At 34.8% G+C, this 12,081-nt stretch overlaps 1 protein-coding gene across 1 annotated transcript; it reads right to left on the bottom strand.

Annotated features, from left to right (window-relative positions):
* Positions 1–10,240: 10,240 nt before the first annotated feature.
* Positions 10,241–11,590, bottom strand: LOC111906476 (short-chain dehydrogenase ptmH). The gene is made up of 3 exons (XM_023902234.3): positions 11,150–11,590; positions 10,786–10,945; positions 10,241–10,699 (listed from the first exon to the last, which is right to left on the bottom strand). The coding sequence occupies exons 1-3, from the start codon at positions 11,487–11,489 to the stop codon at positions 10,360–10,362; spliced, it is 840 nt and encodes a 279-aa protein (XP_023758002.1). The 5' UTR covers positions 11,490–11,590; the 3' UTR covers positions 10,241–10,359.
* Positions 11,591–12,081: the final 491 nt, after the last annotated feature.

Here is a 12,081-nt window from a genome sequence, read left to right as displayed (position 1 = left end):
AACAATACTAATTTTTAATATAAACTATATTAACATAGGGTAAACATAACTTATTTACAAGGGGATTTTAGTTAGGAGTCGGGCTCTGCAAGCGCAGAAGTTCGTCGCTGAATCTTTCTAAGAAAGATTCGTGTAACACTTCAGCGCTCACCTTACTATATTAAAACTACAGAAAGAGAAGTCGAATCACGAGGGACCGAAATGCTTGAGGGATAAGAAGAGAAATACTATTGAATCAAGAGAATGGTGCAAGAAATATGAGAGCCCAAAGCTCTTATTTATAGTAATTGAATTTTCAAAAACTACCATCATAGTTACTTAATGACCTTATAGTTATATAAACAACTAAACACCAATTTTATAATACTATTTTAAATAGATTTGTTGTGGAAGTCACAACCCTTAGGTCTTTGTTGTGGAATGGTTCCTATGGTTTGATATGCGCCTCATCTGATACGTTATAAAAATCACCATTTTAAAACTTATATTTGAGTATTTCAAAATTTGATGTTATTAACGTTTTATAAAACCGGATTATATTTTAAACCAATAACTTGTTACATCTTATGTCCACATTATAAATTTTGAAAACCAAACTCCATGTGATGTTTATTTTGTCTAAAATTATTTTAGCATGTGAAAAACTAATTTATCAACCACACATAATAATTGCATAAAATAAATAACACAAACATACATAAAATTATATGTGCATAAACATAACCAACTAGTGACATTTTTCGTGAGCCAAAAAAATGCCAAGTCCATTCCTAAAAGGACATTTTAAGGGACCAAAAATTTTCTTGTAATGTTGTTGTCAGTGGCGAATCTAGAACAAAAAATCACGTGGTTCCTAAATTAAGTGAGACCAATAAAAAAATCAACAACACTTTTGGGGTCGTGTCGGGTCGGCTCATGTACCTTACAAGAACTGAAAATCAGCTCATGTACCTTGTGCCACCGATTAAAAATTTTAAAAAACCAATTAAAATATAACTGAAAAAGACGTACAGTTTAACGAAAAACTAGTTGATTATGTCCATTAATAAAGCGGTGAACGGAGAGTGAGAGTCTTTGGCATGTGGGCTTCTATTTTATTAGAACAACTTATTTATTTATTAATATTTTGAGAGTGCCGATGAAGAGTGGTTAACTTTTTGTTCTCAATCTCATAATTTAAAACAACAAATTGCCCCTAATAACTTATATATATTTTTTCTTTTTAAAATGGTTTTTTAAGATTTAAAAAAAAAAAAAAACAAACTCAAGGTAGGTCCTTTATTTTTTCTAAGGTAGTTCCTAATTTTTCTACTATATACATTGTAAATGAAATTAAAAACTTAGGTAGGTCCTAGGACCTACCTAACCATATGGTGGATACGCCCGTGGTTGTTGTAGAAGCTCACACTTGAGAAAACATTCTTTGCTTGCAAAAGATTGGAAAAACTTCTTTAAAGCAATATTTCAGCAATATGCAACACTTTTAGAAAGTGCTGCAGAAAATGTCGCAAATGCTCAATAGCCCTTTGAGAAGTCTGCCAACAACATTTAGCGACAGTTTGAAAATTGTCAATGAAAATCCTAAACACCTTATACTTGCGAAAATTGCACTTTGGTCTTAAAAAAATGACTCTAACTTCATTTCTTGTTACATTTTTGTACAAAAAAATTATTTTAACAACTAATCTGTTACTTACAAAAATAAACTTAGAAAACTAATCTATTTAATTTATTACATACCATATGAATAAATAAATTATTACAACCATATTTATAAAACAACCAACACAACAAACACAATGGTCATTGGCTAGTTTATGCACATCATACATATCAACATGCACATTAAACAATCTTTGTTTCTCTAAGACAACTTTAAATGACAAAAGATGCATGAAAATTTTTGTCACATAAAATAATAATTATAAAGTTGTCATAGAAAATATGTATGAACTTGTTTTTATACAAAACCAAGTTATCCATATTCTCCAAAAACTAAGATTTTCAAAAATCAAAAAATCTAACCGAACTTGCAAGGTGACTCTGATACCAATTGTTGAGTTTTTATTCAAAAACTAGTTTCAAAAACATAATATTTAACGACGGAAGACTTGATGATTTGAATAACATAAAACAAGTTTATATTTAACACCCAAAGTCGGGAAGGCCAAGAAAGGAAGGAAAACCCTAATTTCAAAGGGAGACTCGGCGAGTCCAAGCGGGATCCGGGTCGAGGAGTAAGTGACCGACTCGGCGAGTCGGGCAAAGGGACTCGGCGAGTCTGGTCTGTGCGGAGAAAACCCTAAATTCGGGACTTGGAGCCTATTTAAGCGTCTCATTCTCTCCCTTAGGGTTCCTTTACTGCCTCTTTCACCCAGAACATTAAACCCTAGCCGCCATATCCTCTATTTGAGCCATTTGTTGCCTTGGAAGGTGCATTAAAGCTTGGAGAAGGAAGAAGGAACTTGGAGGAGCAAGAAAGGACTATAGATCTGGGATTGTGAGTTCATTCTGAGCATTTGGAGGTAATAAACTAGTTCCTGGACCCTTTTTGCACCTAGATCTATGTGTGGTTGTTGGGGCTTTTTAGCCATAATGTTATTATTTTGAGTTAGAAGCCAGATCTAAAGTTGCTACTTCAGATCTAAGCATATTATGGTCTTGAGAAGCATAAAGTAGCAGCCCTTGAGTTGATTATGGAGCCTCTTTGCCTTAAACCCTAGTTTATGGTGTATTTTGCCTAGATCTCCTTCTCTACACGTAAAGTTTGCAACTTTACATGAGGAATAGGCTTGGGAAGGGTAGATCTACAGTTTGGAGTCCGTGCATGACTCAAAAGTCCTCTGCATGTATGGAGATCTGAATGGACTCGACGAGTCCTTTGAGTGGACTCGGAGAGTAGCATGAAGATTTGGAGGAACTCGACGAGTGGGATGAACAGCTCGTCGAGTCAGATGAAGTTGGGCAGGAACTCGACGAGTTGGAAGAACAACTCGGTGAGTCTGTTGAAGGCTGTCTTGGACTCGGCGAGTCAGGTCGCGAAACCCCAAACCCATCGAGTTGAGACTCGAATCAGTGAGTCGAGTGGAGACTCGGTGAGTTGGATAGGTCAGGACTCGGAGATCGGTAGACTTGGCGAGTCATGGACTGACTCGGCGAGTCGAGTCACGAATGGAAAGACTCTGAACATATGAACTCGACGAGTCAATAGGGTGACTCGGCGAGTAGGGTTGACCTGGAAGGTTGACTTTGACCAGGACTTTGACTTTGACCAGAGTTGACTTGGTTGTCTTTCGGGGGTCGGTTAGACTCAGTGTTACAATATTATTGGTAGCTCAGGGAGCGGGTGGAGCAGGAGTTCAGAGAGTTGCCGGGCAGCGGCTAGTGGGATCATCAGCAAGTTCAGCCAGTGCAGGTGAGTTTCCCTTTTGTGTGAATGGGTCTAAGGCCACAATGCCGACCCATGTAGCTATGAGTAGAAGACCCGGGGGTTAGCCCTATGCACAGTATGCTAGTATGATATTTAGGACGAGGTCCAATGATAGCGGGCGGGTGCCCAAGGATTGGTTTATATGATAGTTTATACTTGTTGTCTGTGTGATACATGTATGTGCTTGGTAGGGAGGTGAGTGTGGGCGAGGTCCCGTATCTCACCAATAGCAGAGTGTGGATGGTGTTCCACATCTCATTAGCAGTAGAGCAGGGGCGAGGCCCAAGTTAGGAAAGGAGTGAGTGTGGGTTGGGCCCGTATCTCACTATCAGTAGGAGCATGGACGGGGTTCTATGTCTCATCAGTAGCAGGACAAGGGCGAGGCCCAGGATAGGCGAGGCCTTAGGACATGATCCATTGTATATGTTTAGCTTATGTTTTGCAGTATGATTATGTGCTATTATATGTTAGCGGGCGAGGCCCTGTGACAGGCGAGGCCTAAGTGAAACAGATCTGTATCCGAGCGGGGCTCGAAGCCAGGCGGGGCCTGGAGCGGCGGGGCCGTTGTAGCGGGCGAGGCTCGAGGTAGGGGCGAGGCCCATAATAGCAGGCGTGGCCCAGTATGTGCAGTATGTGGTTATGTATGGTATGTGGTAGGGTGGGGAACTCACTAAGCTTCGTGCTTACGGTTTTCAGTTTTGGTTTCAGGTACTTCTGGTAGCGGAGGGAAGAGCTCGGGGTGATCGCATGGCACACACCATATATTAGACAGCCTGGGAATGTTTACTCTGATAATGAACATGTGTTTTGAAAACTTATACTCAGATTATGTTTTGGAATAATGTCTTTGCTTAAAGTAATGTTTTATTAAAAGAAATTTTTGGTCTTGAATTTTGGGTCGTTACATTATAACCCACCAATGATCATGTTACAAAGTTTGGAAAAGAAAACATCACCAACCAAAGAAAAGATGAAGAAATAACAAACATTTGTAGTTCTTTGGGTCCTCTTGGGAGGCTTGGAAGTTGATGAAGAATGATGAACTTTAGAGACACCAATAATGACTCGACTTAATGTAGATGCTAGTCTAGAACTCGTAACTATTAAGCTTGAAGTTCATAACCAAAGTATGAACTTCAAGAGAGTATAAAAGCAAGTATTTTTCAAGTTTAAACCCAAAAAACTATAGAGAATGGAGAGAGTATGCATGATTTCGGATTTTACATCTTAAGGACTAAAAGAATGAAAGTCTCATTACATAAAGCTCATCTTTAGACCATAAGTCCTTAACACTTTAAGAACCCATGTACCTAAAGCCTAAGTGTTCCTCATGCTTCAAGCTATGCCTTTCTTTTTGTATAAACTAGTCAAAATGGCATGCATTACTTTTTCATTCATTATTTAAAAAATAAGAAGGTAAAACAAGACAAAAGTTTTATATTTTTATAAACCAAGTTTATAAAATATAAACTTTAACTTTTTGGTAAAAAACAAAATAATTTATCTAGTCCAAAATGTAGTGCATGAATTATTAATTCATACAATTTGAATTATGTAATGTTACTTGCTAATGAAAATTATTATTTCCTAGAAATAAATAATTTCCAATTTAATCATAAGAGTTTATTGAATATTTATTAAAATCAATTTCTAATAAATAATCCATTATATCATGTTTTTGTTACTGTAATGTAACGCCCGTGTTTCCAGGCTAGGCATTTTCGTTGATATAATAGTCTAGGTTAACCCTTGTAACTCTTTTTGAAGTATTAATGATGAAATATTTGAGTATTATGTGAATTATGTGTATTTGTGTGCTTAATACTTAATTATAAAGATATAATTAATAAATGATAAAAATAAGCGTCAAAATTAAAGTGTGAGATAAGCCCGATATCTTTACATAAAGTTGTAGTGGTCGAAACAAGGATTCCGGAGATATAAGGAATGCCGAAATCCGAGTTATAACGAAGAAGTTATGACCTGTCGAAGTTTCGCGACAGAACCGGCACGACGCCGAATGACGTAAAATATGAATTTAAGATAGAGCGATATCTAGCCTTAGTGATCTAAACTAAAGTCGTAGGGCTAGTTAAACCGAGAGCGTGCATGAAAAGAACGCCCAAATCTGACTTCGTATGAAGAAGTTATGATTTTCCGAAGTTTCGACTTAGCGGTATGCAGCCCGAATACTCGAAATAGAGATCGAGTGATATTTAGCCAAAAATTTCTAAATGAGAATTAAAGATCTCATTGATAGTAGTCCAACGATAAAAAAGACAGACGAAAACGGAGTTCAAATGAAGGAGTTATGAATTTCGAACAGAGTTTTCCTGTCCCGACCTACTAAAAATATTATAAAAGTAATATACTTATAATATATTAAAAATCCATTCAAAATTAGCCAATGGAGTCTAAACGAGAGTTGTAGAGCATAATCTCACCTTCACGTCGATATAAAAAACGTCGAAAACGGAGTTCATATGCGAAAGTTATGAATTTCTGAAGTTCGGGGCGCGAACCCCAAAGCTGTGTCAGAGACCATGACGTGGCACGCAGTGTCACGACGTGGCAAGTCTTCTGACACCTTCGAGAGTCCCCCGGACGCACCTTGCGATGACATATGCAGTGACGACCAAGCCCACAACGTGGAAAAAGGGTGCCATGACGTGGCAAGGGCCAAATTTGCCCTATAAATAGATTTGAAGGGCCAGCCGTTTAGGGTTGCTATTTTCTCTCCTCTCTCTCTCGTTTTACCTCGATTTACATGCAAGAAATATCCCGAAGCAAGTCCCGAAGATCCCAAGAAGTGCAATTCCCGAGCCGAAGCTCTGCCCGCGAGGAGTCCGATTTTTGTGAAGATCTTTCAGATCTATCGAAGAATACTACTTCTACAAGCCGTAGTGCTGTCTAATCATCTTCTGATCAAGTGAGTGTGTGGTTACTTTCTTCTAACGCATAATTATGAAGTATTTTATACGAAATACGTGTTATGTGTATATTTTGTTGTTATATGTGTGAATGTATATTCACTTTCTTCTATCTCATGGATATGATTTATTCTCTATGAAATACGTGTTATGTGTATGTGTCTCGTCTTTTATCTGGAATGTGTTTTGAATGAACATACTATACAGGTTTTAAACTATGTATAAAAATGTATATTTTATCTACTAAAATGTTGGGTAGAACATGGGTAGATAGTTGTCTTGTGATAAAAAGATGAGAGGCCTCGATGTTTTTGATTTAGTCATCTAGCGGAGTTTAGATGACGACCACAGACTTTTCTAGACAGTCCTGTGAAACGCTAGCAGGTTCGCCACCTGTAGGTGTTAATGAACTTGGGTGTTCATTCGCTGTACTCCATCCCCCTCATGGTTGCCTTATTTGACTTATATTGCTGAGGAACCCCCGAAGCATGTGTTGTCGCCCTGATGAAATATTCTTAGACTAGGTCCCTTATGTTAGTTGTCTTAGGGATGTAAAGTGAGAATAACGGAAATGGGTAATTGGGTTATTGTTGGTTGGTGGAATTAAATATAATTATTTATTATGGGTTGAAAACCCTATATGCTCACCAGGCTCCCAAGCCTGACCCACTCAGTTTCTTTGTATTACAGGTAGTGGTGCCAGAGCATAAGTTGGATGACTTGTCAAGTTATTTTTGGATTATAAACCTGTTGTTATAAATAACTGTTGTAAGGTCTGTATTGAAATGTTTATACTTTTGGTCTGTTTATCGGAATATGACATCTCGAGTATTATAATATAATGAAAAATACATTTCTTTAAGAAATGCTTTGGTAAATCTTATTTTATCATATTTTGTTTTGGGAACGAATTCCGCAATTCTTTTAATCAAAGGATTACTCTGAAATTATTTTAAAAGCATAAATTAAACCGGTCTTTTCTGGCCGTGATTTTGGGGATGTCACATGTGACTCATTAATATCATATATGCTAATTAGCAATATCACTTTAATATAATTCTTGAACATACTAGATCTTTCAATACCAAAAGAAAGAAGAAATGTATTACCAATATGAAAAAAAAAATTGAAGTTGCAGAAAAAACGTATATCTAATTTAAATATAAACACTTTAATAGGCCATTCACACTATTAAAATGTCATGTGTCTTTCAAACACATCACATCAACTTTTACAATCATTTATGTATCAATACAATATCATTCATCTTTTAAAAATGATTTTTACTACCGAATCAACAATTAATTTATAAATTTTAATATTTATCTTAAATATTAATAATTAATAACTATTTAATATCAAATTAACATAAAATGCAGTTATTTAGTGATACAAACATTTAACTAAACATATATATGCACTACACAATGTATATAGACATTATAAAAGAAGTCAAAAAAACAAATGCTAACTTTAAAAAAGTTACAATAAATAATTAAATAAATAATTTAACAAAAATTTGATTTATATATATTTGATGAAACGATCTTTCTAACATACGTTTGAAATCAAATATACTAGTAGAAACAAATATTGAATATTCAATGTCGTATTGTGGATACATAGTATTATTAAATATTTAAAGTAGTCTTCCTATAAAAATAATATAATACTATTAAAGTAATAAACTTTTGTAAGTCTTTCAAACTGTAAAAGACCAAATCCAATGTGGTTTTCAATTTGATTTACTTTTGCATGTCTTTCAAACTATAAAAGACTAAATCCAACATGACTTTCAATTTGGCTTTGCAAGGCCTGCTGGGAAGGTTTTAGGCTGGAGGGTGTGATGTCATGGTTCTACCATGAAAAAACACTCCACCTCAACTTCATATGAGATTCGGGTGTGGTAAATAGACTATTTATGGTGGAGAAGAAAGGAAGAAGAGAGAGATAAATGAGAGAGAGAGAGAGAGTAAGAGAGACTTCGACTGTTTGTTGCTACCGCACTCATACCTCATAGCCTTACTGTTCCATTGCTTTTGTCATCTTAAAAAGGCATCCAATAGAAACAAGGAGTCGTCGATTGACATAGTTAATGTGTTGTATTAATTGTAATTAAATTATAAACATCCATTGCAACACCCTACTAAATATTTCCAAAAAAAATATAAATATCGAATGTCTATTGAATCTCATTATTAATAGAGGATCATTAACTAGTGTGTTTGGACCACTCCATATGATACCACTCAGCTATTTATTTGTATCACGATGCGTTAAATCAATTTAAAAACATGGTCTTTTATGCAAAAATGAATTCTTTCTTTTGAAAAACTTTCATCTGGGGATGAACAAAATATATGTATACGATACGTTAATGATATTAACAAACACTTTTAAAGTAAATGATAAAAATATTTTTGATAACGGTACACAATGCTAGTAATCATGGTAACACTATTAATCGAATGAGACGAGTTTTGAATCCAATATGTGATGAGAAGTTTTATAACATACATTGTTGTTGTCATGTTTTAAATTTGTCCTACCTAATAAATAAATGTTTTTTTTATCACATGTCATCATCTAATTCAATGTCACATAACATTTTTTTTTTAATTTTTTCAATTTCATTTAAATCCACTTGGCAAAATTGTTGGTTTTTTTGGCTTTATTATTAAATTATAAAAAAAATCTAATCTAAAAATATAATTAAAAAAAATAAGAAAACTTAAATAAATGTCTTCATAAATTCTCACATAATTTGTCAATTAATATATTAAATTCAATTTAAATTCAAATCAATCTTCCTAATTGAAAAACATAATTTTTGCCCAATCCTTTTTAATTCACAATAATTTGGAGAAACCTTGCAAAAATTGGTTCATTCACGGCAAATTGATATTCTTTTCAAATTCAGTTGTGTAAATTATTAAACAAGAAATGCTTAACAAAAAATATATTTTTTTACGGGTCTCACACCTAGTGTTTAAATAAAGGAATCCCACCTCCCAAATTTTAAAACATTAAACGAGACAATTTTTAGAACCGGACCTATTCAACATCAAAGATGGAAAAGTTTTTGAAAAAGGAAATGAGTAAGACCTGTAAGAATGGTTGAAAATATGCTTACGAGATGAAACTCTCTTTAGAGATGAAACTCTCTTTACCTAATGATTGAACATTTGTTAAAACATGAATTATTAACCAAATATCATAGAGAAAAAATTCCCCATTTTGTCTAAGACGATATTGCCCCGTTAGTGGAATACTCTATCAACAAACGTCTATGCTATCATAAATTTATTTTCCAACATCTAATGTTATTTCTCAATTGATGCTAACACACGTAAAATATTTTGAAAACTTTCCACCGATTTTTATGATTGCTTCGGGATTAAATCCATGTGTAAATTTTAAAGCTGCAATCGAGAGCATACCTAATTGGGTCTAGACGCCTTAGATATAAATAAAAATATAACAATTTTTTAAGACACTATTAAAGAATTATATATTATATATAATATACAATAATGAATATTCAAGTTGAGATACAAGTCATGTATCATGAACTTCTATCCTGAGGTCACCAACTCATCAAACTAGTTCTTGTTGGAGATCACCATGTTTATTGAATATTGACACCTCTTGGTTTAATGACTATTCTCAATCAAAACGTTTGAGAGTATCAAAAACCTTTAGACATTTTCAAAACATTTAGTCATTAAAATATGAGGTGAACATAATTTAATATAATATAATAAATGAACATAATTTAATATAATATAACTCTCAAACCCAACAACTCAAACATGACAACGAACCACATAGCCTTATCTAATCTATCATCAATAATGTAAATATGACTTCAAGAAAAATGTTTAACCACAACTCAAATATGTTATATGCACATGTCATAAACTGATAGTCACATTGTGTAATACAATTTCTTATAGTTTATACCCTCATCGTCTCATAACAAGTTACAGAAATGGAAAACTAACAACATTTCATAGCCTTCTTTAAAATGAAATCTTTAAGAAAAATAGGCAAATGGTATATAATGGCAGATATAATGGAGTACTGACCATAAGAGAACCAAGAAGGAGGGTCTTGTTTGAGGATTGCATCTACTGTCTTTTCTGCAAATTCTTGAGATGGAGTTGCGTTTGGTCCTTGTGAAAAATAAGCTCGTTTCTTGATTGCAGCCTCGTATTTCTTGTATAGTTTCCATTCCGGCATCTTACTGTAATTGGCTATTGCTGATTCCCCAAGGTTTGATCTTATGGCTCCAGGTACAACATTAGTTACATTGATCCCTAATGGATTCAATTCCAACCTGTTCCATTCAATTACATCGATTAAGGATTGGAATGGAATTGAATCAGGAATGAATGGAATTGGAATCAGAACAGAGTGACAAACCGTAATGTATCAGTTAGCGAATGTATAGCAGCTTTGGATGCATTGTAGACTCCTGACCATGGTCCAGGGGTCATAGCAGATATACTTCCAATGTTCATAATCTTTCCCTTCTTTCTAGATGCCATGTGAGGAACAACGGCTTGAATCAACCTTAAAGTACCTACATAAAAGCTAACTGTTCATGGTTGAAGGAAGTAATTATTGTGGACAGGATTCCAGTTCTCTCGAGTTATTGGAAATGAACACTTATCTCGAGTTGATGCAATTAAGAACAATTGAATCATAGAAACAACAGATGAGGAATATCGCTGATATTTTCTAAATGATAGAATCAAGCTCATAAAACACGAGCATGAGATAATACCGAAAACATTGGTGTTAAACGTGTGTTGAGCAGAAGAAAGAGGGATTTCTGCAAGAGGACCAATACACTGAACTCCAGCATTATTGACAAGAACATCGATCCGCCCAAACTTGTCGATTACATTCGAGACAACCTCTACAACACTCTCATCCCTCAACACATCAAGTTCCTGAAGAAAGAACATATCACTCTTATCGTTCAAATCCGGCATGGAAGAAAGCGAACGCGCCGTCGCAACAACGAGACAGTTCCTGGCGGCGAAAGCGCGGGCCAGGGCGTTTCCGATGCCGCCGGAGGAGCATCCTGTAATGAGCACTACCTGTTTGTGAGAAGTCTCCATTCAGAATTGCTCAAGTTGTAATTCGATCCATATGATCAGACGACATTTTTAAATTCGGTAAATATAGTCTTCAAATGTGCTAGAAAGCATAAGCGGTTTTGGTGGGGCCCGCAATAAGGCAACCAGGTTGATAAATATTTATAACAAGCCAACCGAGAAATAGACAATATAACGTTGACATATTACCTGACACCGTTTTATGTTTTGCACATCAATGATCGTAATATTCAAATTTGCTGAAAAAAAATATGTGTAATCAACTTTAACTTTTTAAGCATCATCAATATATTTTTGTTGCTACAAACTATAAACATGAAAATCAGCTATGGGTGTGATCTACTTAACTCGGGATGAAATGAGATCATTTTGATCATGTATAAGATCACAAAGAAATTATTATGGGTATATTCTACCGAACTCGATATGAATTGATAAAATGGTGATGTTATAGAAGACTTCATGGAACTTGTGACACTCGATTTCATGTTTAATATATGATTTTTTTTTTATACTTGGTTGTATAATAAAACTAAAGAGGTAAAATTGGGATTGTAGTGTGATCGAGATCGTTTTTCACATATACGATCTTAAA

This window comes from Lactuca sativa, chromosome 2 (genome assembly GCF_002870075.4).
Source record: "Lactuca sativa cultivar Salinas chromosome 2, Lsat_Salinas_v11, whole genome shotgun sequence".
Taxonomy (NCBI): Eukaryota; Viridiplantae; Streptophyta; class Magnoliopsida; order Asterales; family Asteraceae; genus Lactuca; species Lactuca sativa.
Note: the sequence above shows the minus strand (reverse complement) of the source record. Positions and strands in the feature narration are given on the sequence as shown.